The sequence below is a fragment of the Corythoichthys intestinalis genome, chromosome 17, assembly GCF_030265065.1.
Source record: "Corythoichthys intestinalis isolate RoL2023-P3 chromosome 17, ASM3026506v1, whole genome shotgun sequence".
Taxonomy (NCBI): domain Eukaryota; kingdom Metazoa; phylum Chordata; class Actinopteri; order Syngnathiformes; family Syngnathidae; genus Corythoichthys; species Corythoichthys intestinalis.
The window spans coordinates 10,141,133-10,162,132 of record NC_080411.1 but is presented as its reverse complement, the minus strand read 5'-3'; the positions used below and the strand labels follow the sequence as shown (position 1 = coordinate 10,162,132).

At 41.1% G+C, this 21,000-nt stretch overlaps 1 protein-coding gene across 2 annotated transcripts in view; it reads left to right on the top strand.

Annotated features, from left to right (window-relative positions):
* Nucleotides 1–21,000, top strand: part of arhgap24 (Rho GTPase activating protein 24) — a 99,689-nt gene that overhangs the window by 16,803 nt on the left and 61,886 nt on the right. Inside the window, exons 2-3 of one of the 2 annotated variants that reach the window (XM_057818999.1) lie at nt 2,035–2,250; nt 19,372–19,459. In XM_057818999.1, coding sequence (XP_057674982.1) covers nt 2,050–2,250; nt 19,372–19,459 — 289 coding nt within the window. In that variant the 5' untranslated portion in view covers nt 2,035–2,049. Of the gene's footprint in view, nt 1–2,034; nt 2,251–8,826; nt 9,314–19,371; nt 19,460–21,000 lie in introns of those variants that run through there. The other variant, XM_057819002.1, reaches the window with a different exon arrangement.

The window sequence follows — 21,000 nt, the reverse complement described above, 5'->3', positions numbered from 1 at the left end:
CTTCACAAGCTTTTCTTACACTGTTGCTGGTATTTTGGCCCATTCATCCATGCAGATCTCCTCTAGAGCAGTGATGTTTTGGGGCTGTCGTTGGACAACATGGACTTTCAACTCCCTCCTCACCCCGTGGCATCAAAATGATAACAAGAACGGGGAGCAAAAATCCCAGAACCACACGGAGGGACCTGGTGAATGACCTACAGAGAGCTGGGACCACAGTAACAAAGGCTACTATCGGTAACACAGTGCGCCGCCAGGGACTTAAATCCTGCACTGCCAGACGTGTCCCCCTGCTGAAGAAAGTACACGTCCAGGCCCGTCTGCGGTTCACAAGAGAGCATTTGGATGATCCAGAAGAGGACTGGGAGAATGCGTTATGGTCAGATGAAACCAAAATAAAAACTTTTTGGTAGAAACACAGGTTCTTTTGTTTGGAGGAGAAAGAATACTGAATTGCATCCGAAGAACACCATACCCACTGTGAGGCATGGGGGTGGAAACATCATGCTTTGGGGCTGTTTTTCCGCAAAGGGACCACGACGACTGATCTGTGTAAAGGAAAGAATGAATGGGGCCATGTATCGAGAGATTTTGAGTGAAAATCTTCTTCCATCAGCAAGGGCATTGAAGATGAGACGTGGCTGGGTCTTTCAGCATGACAATGATCCCAAACACACAGCCAGGGCAACAAAGGAGTGGCTTCATAAGAAGCATTTCAAAGTCCTGGAGTGGCCTAGCCAGTCTCCAGATCTCAACTCCATAGAATGTCTGTGGAGGGAGTTGAAAGTCTGTGTTGCCCAACGACAGCCCCAAAACATCAATGCTCTGCATGGAGGAATGGGCCAAAATACCAGCAACAGTGTGTGAAAAGCTTGTGAAGAGTTACAGAAAACTTTACGAACACGGCAACAAGACTCCATCCAACGTCATCCGCTTCATCCCCCTCAATTAGAAAGGCCAACGTTCCAAAAGGAAGTGCGCATGCGCTGACGTCACAGTCGCAAGTCCTCGAATAAAAACTACTTTTTAAAAATGTCGCTCATGCCCTCTAATGTGGTTATTGGGTTTAACGCCTCCATATTTTCCTCTGGGCAACACATACAAGGGTTTATTGAATACACAAAAAAAGACTCGATCGCGAAAATGGAGACAAAATAAGGGTCCGTGAAAGTAGGTCACGAGGGAAAACTGCGATGAGAGGCAGACAAACGAAAAAAGCAAGGCAATGATGCAACTAGCAACGAAGGGATATACAAACTGCCAAATGGCAGCAAGTAAATATCTCGGCAACCTGCCTAGGATCGGTGTAAAGACACTGCTGATTAGCTGCAATTGCATGCAGGTACGACGTCGGGAACTCATCTCACAGCTCTGTAACAAAACATTCTGACCAGCAGCAGAATGTGACAAAATCATGCCAGTTGTCTTACTAGCTTCGCTTGCTAGCTAGCACAGCTATTCTCCCGGTCCAGCCCAACCACGTCATCACCCCCAGCGTCCATTGGGCGCATGAAACATGGCGCCCTCTGTTCCCATTAAGCAAAAATACATTTTCTTCCTTTCTTTCTAATTATTTGAAAAGGTGGAGATACATGATTTTCATTTGCTCTATACGCGGGATGCCATCAACATTCATGAGGAGTGAAAAAGGTCACGGTTCGGTAGTTACCACAGCAACCCGTACCGCAGTTTTATTGTTATTTTATTTATCCTTTATTTGCTCCACTTGTTCCACTGCAATTTGGAAGCACTGCTCGGCTTCTGCATCTGGTCGTCATCTGGCACTGTGTTTTGCTTGGACTCTCCCCAAGCGCAGCTCAGCCAGAGTCAGAGGCTTTAATGCTGATGTCAGCAGACTTTAAGCAGGAGTCACTAAAGTAAATGCAACAATGTGTTGATTTCAAATGAGCGTGAGAGATTTGGAACTTAATGACTGTAGAATCACTAAATATTTGTGGGATATAGCAGAAATCCCCGGCTGATGTTCTTGTGGATACGATAACATTCTAACACGTCAATCACATTTTTTGGCAGGTTTGAATTGCCGTGATGGACGAGCAGTCCCACGGCAGTCCCCAGCACAGCGGGTGTCTGTCCGACGCGGATCCCCACCATGGGAGGCAGGGTGTCATCAGGTGTGGGTGGCTAAGGAAGCAAGGTGGTTTCGTCAAGACGTGGCACAGCCGCTGGTTTGTCCTGCGAGGAGACCAGCTCTTCTATTACAAGGATGAGGACGAGAGCAAATCCCTGGTATGGTCGTTAACTTAATCATTTAAGCAGTCTGGTTCTTTGTTTGCTTTCTAAAACATCTGGTATTTCAGCTCGGAATGGATATTGCCTCATAATGAGTGTATCATATTGTACTGAAAAAGGAATAAATTGTAATTTTACCTTTCCACATTAGGCCAAAGAAATACACAAAAATAATTGAATTCCGACTAGAAGAATTTACAGAAATGAAACATCACCCTTCCAAAGAGCATGAGTGTCCTCGAGTGGAGAAAATATACTTCCTACCTTCGGCTTTCTGTGGTTTATCGGTACCAAATAAAACATTGGGAGAGAGGTTGAAATCAGCACTTTCAAGTAATGTTGACGCTCCATGTGTAAAAGACCATTTTTTACGGTGCTTTAAAGATACCACATGATTGAACACGCTCGTGCGATCGAAGGACTTTCGACTGCGAGTTTGTGTGTTTTCAATCCATCCATTCAGTATCTACCTCTTAATCCGGGGTTGGGTCGCAGGGCAGCAGCTTCAGCAGGGAAGCCCCGACTTCCGTCTCCCTAGCCACTTCAACCAGCTTCTCTGGCGGGATCCCAAGGCGTTCTCACGCCAGCCAAGAGACATAGTCTCTGCAGCATGTCCTGGGTCATCTCCGGGCCTCCCGCCGGTTGGACATACCCGGAACATCTCTCTAGGGAGGCATCCAAACCAGATGCCCGAGACACCTCAGCTGGCACCTGTCAACGCAGAGGAGTTCTGGCTCGACTCTGAGTCCCTCCCGGATGACCGAGCTTCTCACCCAGGAAACCCTGCAGAGGAAACTAATTTTGGCTTCTTGTATCCGGGATCTTGTCCTTTCAGTCACGACCCAAAGCTCATGACCATAGGTTAGGGTAGGAACATAGATCGCTTTGGGCTCAGCTCCTTCTTCACCACAACGGATTGGTACAGAGTCCGCATCACTGCAGATGCTGCACCGATCCGCCTGTCGATCTCGCACTCTTTCCTATCCTCACTTGTGAACAAGACCCAAAGATACTTAAACTCTACTTAGGGCAAGATTTCATCCCCAACCCGGAGAGAGCACGCCACCTTTCCGACTGAGAACCATGGTCTCATATTTGGATATGCTGATCTTCATCCCAACCGCTTCACACTCTGCTGCGAACCACTCCAATGAGAGTTGGAGATCACGCCATGATGAAGCCAGCTGCACCAAATCATCTGCAAAAAGCAAAGATGCAATGCTGAGGCCACCAAACCAGACCCCATCAACGCCTTGGCTGCACTTACAAATTCTGTCCATAAAATTTATTAACAGAATCGGTGAGAAAGAGCAACCTTGGTGGAGTCCAAAGCTCACTGGGAATGAATCTGACTTACTGACGGCAATACGGACCAAACTCTTACACCGGTCATACAGGGACCTAACATCCCTTACCAAGGGGCTCGGCACCACGTACTTCCGAACGCCCATGCACCCTCGTGGACTTTGCCGAGAGTGTGGAGCTGGTCCACTGCTCCACAGCCGGGAAAAAAACCACACTGCTCCTCCTGAATCTGAGATTCAACCTCTTGATGGACCCTCCTCTCCAGCACCCCGGAATAGACCTTACCAGCGAGATGAGGGCGTGTGATCCCTTTTTGTGCGTAGCTTGTCATGTGACTATATATGTCTGATTCGTATAATGGAGTCATTTGATGCGACGTCTTATTGGTGAAACTGGTAGAGCCACTGTGGGCATCTCAAGCAAAAATCAAATCAAATCTAATATGTAGAACTAGAAACAGCAATTTCTGGAGAAATTACTTCTGGTCTTTGCCGTGTGGATCTTATCCCCGCCCAGGGCTATCAATACAATGGACAAACATGCCAGTCAATGGCATTAAACAAAGTAAATGCCATTAGAAATGAATGGGAAATTTGGACGTCCATGGCCGTCAATGGCAGCACCCTCCATAAGCGTCAATAGAATCGAGGAAGTTCGGGGGAGACGTCCTATTGATATCTTGTCGTTTCCTGTTGATTTTGGGACATTTTTTTTTTTTGCCATTGAAAATGAATGGGAAAATTTTTGGACGTCCATGGCAGTCAATGGCATCAACTTACATAGCTGTCAATGGAATCCAAGTACATTGGGGCCAATTGAATGGAATAACATGTCCGTCAGTGGCAATAAACACAGTAAATCCCATTAGAAATGAATGGGAAATTTGGACGTCAATGGCCGTCAATGAGTTGGTCAAAAATTGTAGGACAAGTAGTGTTTTGAAATTTTTTTTAAAAATTGGAAACTCGCCGTTTACGGATGAACGGAAAATTTTTCGGGGCCGTTTGAAAAATTCCCATCGTCGCGTGAAAATTCCGGTCGTGTCGATACTTGAACGGTGCCGATCGGTCATACGGTTCGGGCTGCGCGGCGTGCCCAAAAAACGCGGAGAATAGATTGAATAAGTAAGAAGAAGAAAAAAAGTATAATAATAATAAGGTTAAAGTTGCAGAACAACATTACCTGGATCTTTCCTTTGGAAAGACCCAGGTAATAATAAATAATAAAGTTGCAGAATAACATTACCTGGCTTTGCCAAAAAGGCAAAGACCAGATAATAATAATAATAAAGTTGCAGAACAACATTACCTTGGCTTTCCTTTGGAAAGACCCAGGTAATAATAATAATAAAGTTGCAGAACAACATAACCTTGGCCTTTCCATAGGAAAGACCCAGGTAATAATAAAGTTGCAGAATAACATTATCTGGCTTTGTCAAAAAGGCAAAGACCAGATAATAAAGAGAAAAAATGTAATGACTCTAGTCAAGTCCAAATTTTTCTCAAAAAGTTACTCAGGTAAATGTAATGCATTGCTATTCACCTCCGGTAGAAAATGGCGTTATATTGTAGTTATGGTGAATATATGCATCAGCTTCAGTGATCAAGATGTATGCCACTATTGCCAACTCATAACGTGAGGCCGCTTGTCCTTGGTCTTTGCAAAAAGCCCTATGAAGCAGGACAAAAGGAGACTCATTAAAACTTCATTTTAAGTTGATATTTTATGTGTTACGTGTAGCTTTGTTATCAAGTGAAATGAGCCGCTTTCAAATACGTGAGACATAAAACATTTTGTACTTGTCTCAGACTGCCATGCAAACGATTGTTTGACGATCAGTGGATTTTTGAGCGAAGCGCCCAGTGACTTATGCAGACAGCGACGAGGCAATCTCTTTAGTGACTGTAACTAGGCAGCCACTTTCAGCGAGCATGTAAAGACTGAACAAAGACACAGACAGATCACATTTTTTGTTTTCGTGACAAAGCAAAATGTGAAAAGAAATTGCTTTAGCCTTGTTTCCGTTTGCTTATCTCAACAACTCTTATTGTTGTTCACATGATTTTTTCAGATGTTCCAAAATTCTTAAGGTTACCTTATCCATATTCATGTTGGCGCATCTTGCAACTTGGATGAGTACTATCCAGCTAGCTAGCTAAGTATGGGTTCTTATCTTCACAGCAAAGGGCGTAGGTTTGGTCTCAACATTGGCAGGGACGATATCATAGCATAACTTTGCACATACACTTTTTGCTGGGTACGGGACATTAATAAAATCAAACAGATTGGGTGAACGGGGATCAGGGCTACATTTCTCCCAAATATGAACCTAATTATTTCATGGGCTAAATTATCAATGCAAAAATAAATCTGTATTGATTTATACTTTCATCTGTATTGGTTCAGGTGATACACCGTTCGATTGAAACCTTTGTTTTCAAAACCTACTAAAGAAACATTTTGAAAACTTCCAAAATAAATGTCTAGATTTTATTTGCAAATTTCAGTAGCAATATTTGAACCACACTTAAAAAATTATATAACATAGTATAGTGTAATACTGTTATTTATTTCCTGGCTTTTTCTGTGAAAAACCCAGAGAGTGTTATTTGGTTATTATCTATTTAATTAATAGTGTTATTATTATATTATATTATATTATATTATATTATATTATATTATATTATATTATATTATATTATATTATATTTAGGGGTGTCAAACGATTAAAATTTTGAATCGAGTTAATTACAGCTTAAAAATTAATTAATCGTAATTAATCGCAATTAATCGCAATTCAAACCATCTATAAAATATGCCATATTTTTCTGTAAATTATTGTTGGAATGGAAAGATAAGACACAAGATGGATATATACATTCAACATACGTTACATAAGTACCGTATTTGTTTATTATAACAATAAATCAACAAGATGGTATTAACATTATTAACATACTGTTAAAGCGATCCATGGATAGAAAGACTTGTAGTTCTTAAAAGATAAATGTTAGTACAAGTTATAGAAATTTTATATTAAAACCCATCTTAATGTGTTCGTTTTAATAAAATTTGTAAAATTTTCAATCAAAAAAATAAACTAGTAGCCCGCCATTGTTGATGTCAATAATTACTTACACAATGCTCATGGGTGCTGAAGCCTATAAAATCAGTTGCACCCAAGCGCCAGCAGAGGGCGACAAAACTCCCAAAAACACAACAAGTGGGCATTTCACTTTGCTGTCATTTTAATCTGTTTGAGCGGGGCATGTGCGTTAATTGCGTCAAATATTTTAGCGTGATTAATTTAAAAAAATAATTACGGCCCGTTAACGCGTTTATTTTGACAGCCCTAATTATACTGTATTATATTATAATTATATTATATTATCATTAATTCATTTTATATTATATTATATTATATTATTATATTATATTATATTATATTTTTTTATTTACCTTTGTTCCGTGAAGAATCCAGAAAGGGTTATTTGATTGTGGTTTTCTGAAAAACAATACATTCTTACATTTAGGCACTCCTGCAATCGTCACACTTTTTCTGTTACAAACTGACCCCGGCCCCTCATCAGAGAAGGGAAAGGTTATGTGGCCCTCACAGAAAAAAGTTTGGGGACCCCTGGTCTAAATAAATGATATAAATGTAACTGAAAAAACGTCTTAGTCAGGGAATAACAAAAATAAACAAAAATTCGAGCCTCCCTTTAGGTAAAACAGTGCAGCTTTTGTCCACAAGCACAGCCAAACTAAAACAAAAGAAGGCTGCTTTGGGCTGCTTTAAGACCACATAAATAAAATAAAAATGTAAATTAAGCTTAACCTCGGTTCACTACATTTCTCACAGTTGAATTAACGTTCAGTAGAAAACACATACAGGAGGACACTTCTCTCTAAGCAGCTTCCTACTCGAGTTTTGCAGGTTAGCAAATTCACACAGGTTAATATTATGCTAACTATGATGCAGATCGGACTTTCAATTGCAAAATTAGTGGTGTGTACCCCACCTCCACCTTTTTACAATACCTACAGTTAGGGTTGTTCCGATCATGTTTTTTTGCTCCCGATCGTTTTAGTTTGAGTATCTGCCGATCCCGATATTTCCCGATCCAGTTGCTTTTTTTTTTTTGCTCCCGATTGAATTCCAATCAGTCCCGATAATTTTTCTCGATCATATACATTTTGGCAATGCATTCAGAAAAAAATGAATAAAACTCCGAATATATACATTCAACATACAGTCCATAAGTACTGTATTTGTTTATTATAACAATAAATCCTCAAGATGGCATTTACATTATTACCATTCTTTCTGTGAGTGGGATCCATGGATAGAAAGACTTGTAATTCTTAAAGGATAAATGTGACTTTGTATATTGTGACTAAATATTGCCATCTGGTGTATTTGTTGAGCTTTCGGTAAATGATACTGTAGCCATTTAACTTCTGCCCAAATGCATGATGGGAAGTGCAACCATGACTGTGCATAGGGGCACCAATTGATATATCTTCTCTGTGTTGGGAAAGAACATAGGGTGTTAAGAAAATGATCAACTACAACCTTTCTTCCCCACATTGCCTCCCACGTTATTTTTAATTGCTGAGAGAGGTATTGTAAAGCTTTAGCCACATAAAAAATGGCTCCAAAGGCTGTCAAAATTCTCTACTCATTATACACTGCCTTTTAGCGCTATCTATAGGTAAAATGGCGTCTTTTTAGATTGAACGCGACAATGCGTGAGTGGGTCGTGCAGTACATGCGTTAATTATTTAATGTGATTAATTAAAAAAAAATTCATTACCGCCGTTAACGCAAAAAATTTGATAGCCCTACTTTAAGCCAAAACTACTCTGGATGAGTGTAAGACAGTTTGTCTGTAACGTTAAATACAATTAGAAAACAATTAAAAAAAAAAAAAAAAAAATTTTTTTTAAAGGCATGTCCGATATTTTTTTTCCGATTCCGATACTTTGAAAATGACGTGATCGGACCCACATCTTTACCTACAGTGGCTGCTGCTGGCTGAAAAAAAATTTGAATATTACTCCTCTTTGAAGGGACGCAGGAGGTGGCATGTAGTCGACATGTTGTATTTCTGTCTGGACCAGGGGTCGCGTTAACCGAATACTTTCCGTCGTTGACCGGTTTTTTAAAACGGTGACGGAAAAAAATGAAGTCCGTCCGTCATTTTGACAGGTTGCAATTCACACCCCAGACCATAGGGTGGCGAGTGAGCATATTAATTAGCTATTGTCTCTCTTAATGCATGACGTCGTTGGCTATTCTGTCAGAATATTGTAGCGTCACCGGGGTCTGGCGGCGGCACCGTGATTGACACATCAACGCGAGGTTCTTATTGGTGCACCCGGTGTGCCAGCGCGTCATCCAATTGGTGGACTAGATTGCCGCCTGTGTATAGACCCCAATCACATGACGTCACAACTACGCCCCCCTGATGGAGCCGCCATATTGTCCGTCAGCTCGTCGTGTTTACACATTACCGCTACGTACATGCCTCCTATTACGGCGTGTTTTTCTGCTCGTTAACATTAATAATCAAAATGGTGAAGGCGTGTGTGGCGGTTGGTTGCAGTAACAGAGAAGATAGACGGAGAGACTTGAAGTTCTACCGTATTCTGAGAGACCCGAAGAGGAGAGCGAGATGGACTGCTGTAATTCGACAAGAAATCTGGGCACCAAACGATCACCACAGACTATGTAGTAGTCATTTTAAATCTGGTAAGATGCATTTAATAAATATTTAGAAGATTTTGGGCTGACAACCACAATTAAGATCATTGTATGACGTTGGTGATTGGGGTCTATATAGTTGCCTCTTTTTCTTTGGGGGCGGAGTTGTTGTTTTGTTGGTGTTGTTGGCGGTAAGCAGAGTAAAAAGAGGGAGAAAAATACCACGACTTCCGTGTGTAAGTTTTTCGCCGCCAAGCAAGCGTTACAATATTAATTAATACTATTGAATATGTCATCATTATCATATTAAAAATTTAAGTGACGGGTAAAAATAGATTATGACCGGATTTTTATGACCCTGTCAGTCAAAATGACAGACAACAAAAATGTCTAGCGCAACCTCTGGTCTGGACTGTGAGTGCATGTGTGTGTGGGGTGGGGTGGGGGCAAGTCATTAGCCAATCAAACGTGCGTTTGGGGGAAAAAATGGACTGTCACATTCAGCAAGTGAAGAGGGATAAATGTAAGTCTGAACATGATAAAAATGATTCAATAAATGTAAGTCTGAACATGATAAAAATGATTCTCTTAACAATGGTAGGGTCAATTCTATACTGACCACATACGGGAAGACAATCTAAATCACCGATATAACTGAAGTCATTATATAATGCAAATATGGTTGCTTAAATGTTGGTGGGGACAATTTGAACATCCTGAAAAGTGGGTATTGTTATGTCCCCACAGTCCTTATGCAAACCTACGCCCTTGCTACACACCATGTTAATCACCAATCCATCAATTTTTTTTGGGGGGGGGAGGGGGGGCATCACAAAGCAATATATATTTTTATAGGCAAAACTGCTGTTGTAGCTTTTACATAATGTATTATTTGGGTATTGACTCATGACCTAAAATTAAACAATGACTAAGAGACTACGCACTGACACGACTCGGGGAATCACTTATAGGATTCAGGTCCTCGACAATAACAAATGGCAAGAAGCCATTGTCACTGCAAAGGGTCGTGTTGTGTCCCGCACACTCAGGCGGCCAAACCTCTAAGAGCAACGCGTGGAATCCCAAGAATGGCAGTCAGATGGAAGCGCGAGGTCACAAGCATGCGTAGGGTAACGGCACGTGTGGGCTTAGCATCAACATGCCATCTGCCTGCCTTCACTCGTCCACCGAGTTGGCGTCACTTACACTCGAATTTCATCGTATGCAAAGCATAAACAATGCCGGCATTCATCAGCTGCTCTGATGATTGCCTCTAAACTTCGTTGTGGTGTGTCCATGCCAATGAATTACAGTATTGTTATGAAATGCATTGCAATTGAAAAGACAACACAACAGTCTCATGTGGCGAAAATCTGTTCGACCTTGACATTTTGCCGTCCTGAATGCTGCTCTGTGTTCAGACGTGATGCATAATGAAATATTAACACCGCTTTGTGACCTTCGGTGGGATTGTCATCAGCGGATACTACAACGTGGGGTCCCTTTAACACAACCTCAGCGCGTATTACATGGCCCGTTGCCACCTGATGCATCATCACACCAGTTGGCAGGAACGCACAGACTAGAGGTGTTGCCTTTTATTTCCGCATTATTCCACGCACGTAGCCCAAATGCAGACTGTCAGTGTTGTTTAATGTTTTGCTAGTCCAACAAACCATGAATGGAAACATCCATCATGTTCTGTTTTCTAAATCAATTTTCATGACCTCTGGTAGGAACAGCCCAACTAATAGAATTTTAAGGTGATTTTTACATTATTGTCAGGGGACTCTTTGAAAAGTTGTTTTCGTATGAATTGTAACATTTTATCAACAGATTAAGACTGTAAAGGTATTTGTATTCGTCCCGTACCGTCAAGTCCAATACTTATTTAAAAATGAATATTTAATTTGCTAAATAATTTAAGTGTGCAAAAAAAAAAAGGGACTGTAAAAATTTCACACCACGTTTTTAACACTGTGTGGCGCTAAATGTGAGAAAATGTTGTAGTAAATTTCAGCATGATCTGCTTTACAAACGGCGCCCCATACGTTACACCCCTACAACAGATATATTTTTTTTCCCCTTCTAATCCTATCATGGGTTTTGAATGGGAACTTTTTCTACCTTGGTTCTTCAAGTGTTAGCCAATTAACCACTCAACTACCAACTCCAATACATGTACAGTGCCTTGCAAAAGTATTCGGCCCCCTTGAACCTTGCAACCTTTCGCCACATTTCAGGCTTCAAACATAAAGATATAAAATTTTAATTTTTTTGTCAAGAATCAACAACAAGTGGGACACAATCGTGAAGTGGAACAACATTTATTGGATAATTTAAACTTTTTTAACAAATTAAAAAACTGAAAAGTGGGGCGTGCAATATTATTCGGCCCCCTTGCGTTAATACTTTGTAGCGCCACCTTTTGCTCCAATTACAGCTGCAAGTCGCTTGGGGTATGTTTCTATCAGTTTTGCACATCGAGAGACTGACATTCTTGCCCATTCTTCCTTGCAAAACAGCTCAAGCTCAGTGAGGTTGGATGGAGAGTGTTTGTGAACAGCAGTCTTCAGCTCTTTCCACAGATTCTCGATTGGATTCAGGTCTGGACTTTGACTTGGCCATTCTAACACCTGGATACGTTTATTTTTAAACCATTCCATTGTAGATTTGGCTTTATGTTTTGGATCATTGTCCTGTTGGAAGATAAATCTCCGTCCCAGTCTCAGGTCTTGTGCAGATACCAACAGGTTTTCTTCCAGAATGTTCCTGTATTTGGCCGCATCCATCTTCCCGTCAATTTTAACCATCTTCCCTGTCCCTGCTGAAGAAAAGCAGGCCCAAACCATGATGCTGCCACCACCATGTTTGACAGTGGGGATGGTGTGTTCAGGGTGATGAGCTGTGTTGCTTTTACGCCAAACATATCGTTTTGCATTGTGGCCAAAAAGTTCAATTTTGGTTTCATCTGACCAGAGCACCTTCTTCCACATGTTTGGTGTGTCTCCCAGGTGGCTTGTGGCAAACTTTAAACGAGACTTTTTATGGATATCTTTGAGAAATGGCTTTCTTCTTGCCACTCTTCCATAAAGGCCAGATTTGTGCAGTGTACGACTGATTGTTGTCCTATGGACAGAGTCTCCCACCTCAGCTGTAGATCTCTGCAGTTCATCCAGAGTGATCATGGGCCTCTTGGCTGCATCTCTGATCAGTTTTCTCCTTGTTTGAGAAGAAAGTTTGGAAGGACGGCCGGGTCTTGGTAGATTTGCAGTGGTCTGATGCTCCTTCCATTTCAATATGATGGCTAGCACAGTGCTCCTTGAGATGTTTAAAGCTTAGAAAATCTTTTTGTATCCAAATCCGGCTTTAAACTTCTCCACAACAGTATCTCGGACCTGCCTGGTGTGTTCCTTGGTTTTCATAATGCTCTCTGCACTTTAAACAGAACCCTGAGACTTTCACAGAGCAGGTGCCTTTATACGGAGACTTGATTACACACAGGTGGATTCTATTTATCATCATCGGTCATTTAGGACAACATTGGATCATTCAGAGATCCTCACTGAACTTCTGGAGTGAGTTTGCTGCACTGAAAGTAAAGGGGCCGAATAATATTGCACGCCCCACTTTTCAGTTTTTTATTTGTTAAAAAAGTTTAAATTATCCAATAAATGTTGTTCAACTTCACGATTGTGTCCCACTTGTTGTTGATTCTTGACAAAAAAATTAAATTTCATATCTTTATGTTAGAAGCCTGAAATGTGGCGAAAGGTTGCAAGATTCAAGGGGGCCGAATACTTTTGCAAGGCACTGTATGTTTTTTTCCTTGTAATCCTGTCATGAGTTTTGAATCAGAACTTTTTCTACATTGGTTCTTCCAGTATCAGCCAATTAACCACTCCACTACCAACTCCAAATACATGTAGTTACCTACCATACTTCCTTAAGGACATCCATTCTTCTCCTTGCATACGTTCCCATTTTTTGTTTCGGCCAGTCAACTACTTGTATTTCCTTTGTTTCGACCAACTATCTCCTCGCCTACCTCATTTCGAGCTCACCATACGCATTTAGAATAAGTAATGAGTGATATTAATCCTTTCTTAGGATATAAGTACATCTAGGAAGAAACCATAGGGAATTTTGCCTTACTTGCTGCATACTAATTGTAAGGACAAGTACATTTCTCATGCATTCAGTATATCCGAACGTAACTGAAACATCAGAATCACTCTGCTTGATCGAGCGTCTCGTCTTCTTCAAAGACACCTGTGTCGAAACTTGTGTTGTCCTGCATTGACTTTACAAGGAAGTAAATCTATAAAGCCATTAAGTCAAAAGAGCACTCTAAGACTTAATGAGTTTTTTTTTTTTTTTTTTTGCTTCTTTACTTTTAACAAGGTTAAACAAAGACACTGAGAGACATGCAGCACTCAAACGTCCAATGATTTCTCGTTAAGTACATCAAAGTCAAAGACATGCTTTTTAGGATTTTCACTTTCCACAGTGGACAAAAATATTGGACAAAACTCATCATTATCTTTATAGCATTTTGAGTTCTCACAGTCAATGACAAACACTCTTCAACCGCATTTTTGACTACTAATTTGCCAGTGACTATTTACGGGAAAAACGGGCACTCACTGACATCTCTAGAGCTCCCACTGAGTTTGACTTCCTGACACTGCAAGACCACTGAGGCTGGACACCAGTAATTAGCAGAAGTAAAGGAGCTTAGTGGTGATCAACCAGCCAGCAACTAATGACCAACGACTTGCGTTTCAAGTACTCCTGTTAATGTTTCTGTTTGGAACTTGTAATTAAAAAAATGTCTTTGGCAGGATTGATATTCCTGCATCCCGGAATTAATATCCTGAAGAGAGTGTACATTAGACATGCTTCAAGTCAATATTATGTTGTATAATCTTGGTTAATTGTGGATATTTTCCTTAATTCCAGTGGTGGGTAGTTAAATTACTTGAGTATTCATTTGACCAAATTTTTTTTTTTTAGTTGTACTTGAGTCAATTTTTTGGATGACTAGTTTTACTAGAGTAATATTTTGAAGTCACACTATTCCAGTGCTTCTCAATTATTTTCTGTTACGCCCCCCTAGGAAGATGTAAACGCCCCCCAACTCTCTGCCCCCACTGTAAATATACTGTAGTATCATTTGTCCATAAGATTCTTATTATTATAAGTACACCTCTGCATAACATTGTGTCCTTTTTAATATTAAAGAAGAAAGAAAAGACTCAAGATACATTTTTTGACTGTGACACTGAAAAAAATAAAATCAATAAATAATCATAAATTCAAATTGATTAGCCACATTAACTCGAGAGGACAATATTCCAAACTATTAGACTGAAAAAATAAAAAATAATAGAACAAAAACGATAGTGACATTGGACAGAGAGACAGTTAGTTTTTGGGGTTTTTTTTTGCTGCAGGCAGTATCAGCTCCTTTGCTGTGGTCAGGGCCGGCCCAGGCAATTTGGGGGCCCTAAGCAAAATAATGCAAAGGGGCCCATATTTTTGGCCCACCATTTCCTCACAATGTACTGTGAAACCCAGACATGCAATCCAACCCATACGTCCATATTTTGTATATTAATCAGATTTTGTTGCGCTGCATACTTCAAACTTCTCACCCCAAATGATTGTCAGTACTTACAGTAGATAGCGCCAAACATTTTTCTAAAAGAGGAAAGAAAGAAGTTAAGGAAGAACTTTTATTTTTTTAAGCTTGTAATCAAGTATCAAAACTCACAAAAGTTAAATAAAGCGAACTGTAGTAAACAAAATAGAATATAAATTAAACAATTGTCAGATTGGGGCCCCCTAGTACTCAGGGGCCCTAAGCAGCTGCATAATCTGCGTATAGGCTGGGCCGGCCCTGGCTGTGGTGTTGGGTTATCTTGCATTGAGCAATTTGGTATGCCACCAAATGTGATGCGAACAGTGCTCGCTGGTTTACTGATGTAACACTGACAAAGCGGGACGATTGTTGGCAGTATTCTGCACGTTTTCACTGAAAAAAAAAAAAGAATTCCTGTTGTCTGCCACGAACATTTTCAGACAAAGTAAACAGATTGGTCTTTCCTCGTATCCCACTGTACTAAAAGTCAAAGCCAAAAGCCAAATGCTACACACGCGTTTGTCATATTTCTTCGTCTTAGCTTTTCATATCTCCAGTGCTCTTTGCTGTGTGCTCTTGTTTGGTTCATAAATAATGCGCACATGCTAAAAATGAGAGCACCACTGCCACCCACTCAGTGGATGTGCAATTACACTTTATGCTAGGCAAAAAAGTATGTACATACGCCACCCCCAGCATCACTCTGCGCCCCCCAGGGGGGGCCCGCCCCACTATTTGAGAAGTACTGCACTATTCTCATATGAGGAACTGTTAGATTTGAAGCTAGGTTTATGTACACATAGCTTGCACAACAATTCCAACAGGAACATTTTTGTTTAAAGGGTATGTAGTGCCCTGGGAAAATTTTAATATTTTATCATTTATCCATAAACGCATGCCTTTTGTATTCATATCATGCCACTTCGTGTAATTACACACAAGAAAATGAGAGAAATTTGGCTCGATTGTCAAGCTAAAATGACCGGCGCCCGAGATCTGGCAGATTGTGTGCGTGACGTCACGACAAGTGAAGAGAGTGCCATCGGCCACGAGGGGGGCAGCGCCTGTCTGCATCAATATAATTCCTTCTAGTGAGGGGAGAATTAGGGGTGTTTTCAGCTGTTTATGCTGATGCATTGTGTTCGTCCTGCACATATTCCAGGTTCCCTCATGAAGAAACACCCCTTGTTGTCAATAAAAGATAATTCAGAATTGACAGTGAGGGGTGTTTCTTCAACAAGAAAAAGGCTCAGTGCTTTAATACTGAATGGCGGCGATGAGGGCAGACAATTTCGTTTCTAGTTTCAGCGACGAATCCGACGTAGAAGGACGTAACGAATGTTCATCTAATGGTGACGAGGAGAGTTACGAAGCTTTAATCGGTGTTTCAATTTGAGCCCAAACGAACGCCAATGCAGCGTAATGAAACGGTCATTGAGGGGAGCAATGACACTGATGAAACATCGGCAGCAGATCGTGTGGGAAACACCAATGATTTGTTTTGCATTTCTTTTTGTGAAGCTGATACACCGTGACTGCAAAATAAAGGAATGCATAGAATAATTATCATTTATTGCGCTATCATAGCTTTTCGCTCTGCCAACAAACACAAATATGAATGGGATCAGAGGATTTGTTCTATATATTTTACGAGCGATAATTTATACATGTGTCCAGTCCTGTATCCAATGCGTGACATTTTTTTTATTATAAAAGAGTACTCACTCTGGCCATTTCGAGCTTGGCTGCTCCCCTCCTTTGCTTAGCTTTAGCCTCCTTTACCAGTCATCGTCCTCTTTCTTGATATCTCGGGACAATTAGGTGGCTGCGCCTGTATGGTCGGCACCGCATCTCCTTTGAGCAGCAATCTATTAGCAAAACCCGATTTCACTTGTCCATAGTTCGAGAAGCTTTCAGGTGGAAAATGTGCACCACAGAAAAGCGTGCAGGAGGCTGGGTCTAGAAAATTAGCCCTCTTTGCACGGACGAACTTTACCCATTGTCTGTGTAGTCCAGCTTTTTTTTTCGCGTTCAGGAACTCATGGATACTATATTCCGATAAATAACTATTTGTACACCACATAGCACAGCAGTTTTGAACCATTTTTGTGATGTTTTGGTCAAACAAACCCCAACGCTACTCTCTCGTCGTTAAAAAACAATGGCACCTGGCTCCGCCTCGACTGTCAATCACTTGTCGTGACGTCTCCGCCCCATTCGGCTGTTTCCGGAACACTTTCGGAAATGTTCGTCATTTTCGATCTATTTTCGATAATTGCTCATTAATGTGATTGATTTTTTTGTTAACTTTATCAATATTTGTTATCTTGGCACATAACGGTTCTATTGATGTCTCACACCCCCTTTGCCGCTACATACCCTTTAAATATTATGGATATTTAGATTGCATGTGACACGAAAAAGCATGTTTATTTCATAATACATGCGGTATTTTATGCTCCTGAATGATATGGACCGCTTGAATGTGTTTGGAAGCGATCGCTACACGTAGCACAGAACATGAATTTTGATTTGGTATTTACATCTGTAGCGCTGCAATACATGCTAAGAGGCATGTTGGACGACAACAGTGTTGACAGCAGGTGGCACCAGAGGTTGACTGTCTCCCCCAAGAGATTAGTGATGGCCAAATTGAAGCGTATTGAAGCAATGATGCTTTGCAGCCAATTGGTTCAAAGCTTCATGGTGGTTCATTTGGTCTTATGACGGTCTTATGATGCCGGTGTCAAATAAAGTGTTACCGGTTGATATCTTTTGGTGTAAATATCTCATATTACAGTGAGGAAAGTTGCGGCTTATAGTCCAGTGCGGCTATCTCCGAACAAATGCCGTTTTCGTGTCAAATTTGGTGGGTGGCGGCTTATAGTCAGGTGCGCCTTATAGTGCGAAAATTACTGTAACTCTATTACATAACATGGAACTAATCAAGACACCGTTTTGGCCCGAATTGACAACCCAGTCGTCATGTCAAATAAGCCGGGCTAGTTATGTGCGATTTTCCGCTTCGAAGAATTTGAAACATCACTCGGTTCGGGTTATCATGTCGGTTAGCTGTCACACCTCTTGGTTTGTTTGCGTTCTCCGAAGCCGGGGAAGGGAAATGACATATGTCCTATTTAGGTGTCATAAAATATCATTTGGGAGGTGCGACAGTAAAGGTGAAGTCGACAGTTGTGTCCATTATGGAGTTTTTTTGCCATGTCGTCCTGAATAAGGGCATTTTTATTATTTCATATTCCATTTAGCACAAGACTGTTATTTGTCATGCCCATGCCATTTATTTAGCAATTGGGGAAAATACTTGGATAAAAAGAATATCCTGTAAAAATATTGGAGTAGAGAGACTGAAACAATGACATTTTGCGGCTCTCTTCGTCGCGTTTTCCTCGTTCTGAATAATTCCCCCTCAATGGGCTGAATAGTAAAACCGATGAGCCCAGTCTCCGTTATCCACCTGTTGGGGACGCTAGAGCCCTATAATGGTAGGCGTGGCTAACCGGCAGATTAAAAGACTAATTTCTCGTCACCTGCTCTTTGCTAAATTGTTGTATATAGTTGAATCGTCTCAAAATATGATTCTAATTCACATAATAATGCTATTTAAGACTTTTTTTCTCCTGTCGTATGCTCTTTAAGGAATCATAACAAAATCATTCATACATTGGGATGACTCGGCCAGAATCATTTTGCACTCATCTTGCTAAAATTCCCACGTTACAAGACAGAACATCCCTTAAACACATCTCTCACCAAGTTTTGTCTCCCGCGTTTGTATTTTGGGACATTGTCATTACAGCATTCCCCTTTAAATGACCGTTCCAACTTTGCAACAATATACAGACGTTTAAAATAAAAGGCTTGGTCTTTGTGGTCGGGCTTGAGCTCCGTGAACAAAAGGCCACCACGGAAGATTTCAGTGGGCGTTGCGGCGTAAAAGTATGGCGTGACTAGCGCCAGACGAGCACCAAACGACATGCATTGAAGCCATCTCTTGTTTCCTGCCTGGTAACAGAGCCACGGCCATGAAATTTAAATGCAAAAAACATCAATGCTGTTCATCAGCTCCTTTTTGTAGACGACAGCCACATGAAACATCCCACTTCTGTCCTGCTTTTTTACAGCCCCTTTGCTCTGAAATCACCTCATCTGGGGCCTCAGGTACAGTTTCCAATACTTCCCGGTTGTCACAGTTACAACCCATTAAAGTGTCCGGAACTTGGACTCCCCTCTGATCCTGTTAATGCTGTCACTGACCCACAGCTTGTCTGCATTAGCGCGCACCCTGCTAATGACCTATATCGATTTGACACCACGGGGTCTTTGAAAACTCACACTTCAGTCCAAATGACCGTAAAGTAGATCAGAACGTAATCCTGACTGTTTGGGTTCAAAACACTCACAGCGTGGGATTGAAATGTTCTATTTTTTTCTTCCTCCGCAGGGAGCCATTTTCCTACCCGGCAACAAAGTTATAGAGCATCCAAGCAGCGGCGATGAAGCGGGAAAATATCTCTTTGAGGTCATTCCAGGTAGGATAACACCAGTTTATTGAAGATTGCATGTAATGACAAATGGAGGAGGTCTCCTTTTGTTTAGAATATTCAGTACCCAGCCAAGCAGGATATTACTACAATGCAGAATCACTTAATCAGATTGCAATTAGATGATAGTGTCATAACCAAGGCCAGGCCCTGGGCATAGGCCATCTATGCAGTTGCGTAGGGCGCCATCTAGTGGAGGGGGTAACAAATTGTGTGTGTGTGGGGGGAATAAAAAAAACTTGAAAAAAAAATCTGGCTCCCTGCTTTCAGCACAACAACATGGGAGAAGTGAGTGTCAAGTGTTAAACTTCACATCCCTGTTCTAGTATTGCTGAATTTCCTCAAACAAAGAGGCTGTTCTAACATGGATAGGGTTAGGATAGGAACTCTGAAGCCAAAAATCTTTGGGTCAACGTTTTTTTTTTGAATAATTTTATTGTCATCATCAACTGTATCATTGACAATCATTGACAATTACAAAATGTGATATAATTTGCCCGAAGGAACCGAAGAAGACAAAGGCAGACGGGAAGAAGCATATGCTTATCAGTTTCCCGTCCCCCATACAACTAAAGACGCACATTCAGACATGGTACATACATCAGATGGCCACAAAACTGTACAATAAACAATCTGGGTTTAGTAACTCAGCGTCCAGTCAAGCAGCTCGATTAATTTCAGGGCGTACAAGGTTGTGGCTCTGTCATGTCCCTGACATTTTTGCATATGTTTGCTGTGGGAACATTTTGTTGTGGCTATGTGTGTGGCAAAAGTGATTATGTGTTATCACAGCTGGTGTGAGTAGCGACTCAAAATGCTTTTCTTATAAGTCTCTTAAAAGGATACATTGCTAAGGTGTACATGGTGGCAACAATTGGCGCACACAAAGATCACTGTAACAATTTCATCAGACATGACGTCTCCACAGCGAAAAACATGCTTTTTATTCGCTTTATACAGTATCTTTTCCATATACTCAGTAAACTAGACATCTGAATCAGGAGCTCGGTAGACACAGCAGATAATTATGTTTTTACGTGTCATGTTATATCCGTGCAAATTAAAGTCAGAGCCTTCGTTATCTTTAGTAGATCATCTTTAATGTGTTTAAGATTCTTGTTGAGACTCCTGCCGTTGATAAGTTTCAGTTTACCGTCCACATCCACGAGTTGTTATACTGGTCCGCTGTGTAGTATTTACAGTTATCCAGCTATTGTAGAAGTTGTGGTCCAGAAGTGTGGTTTCAGATGTCATCATTAATTTTCGTCAGCTGGTCAAGACTCGTAATAGCTTTAATCTTCATATCTTGCATCTTGACAAGGATCCTGCAATCCGAAACCCAGGTGTTGGCTATTTTCCCAGCTTTCTTGAGTTGACGTGCTTTTCTTGCAATTTCGGCATTTTGGCAAGTCAAGTTGTCATTCAAAAAAAGTCTTCGACCCTTTCAGGTGGCGGCGCTGGTTAAGCAGGGCAGTCTTGGTCTTGTGGTCTGCCAGCTTCGTGGGCACCGTCGCCGGTCCTCTCCCCCC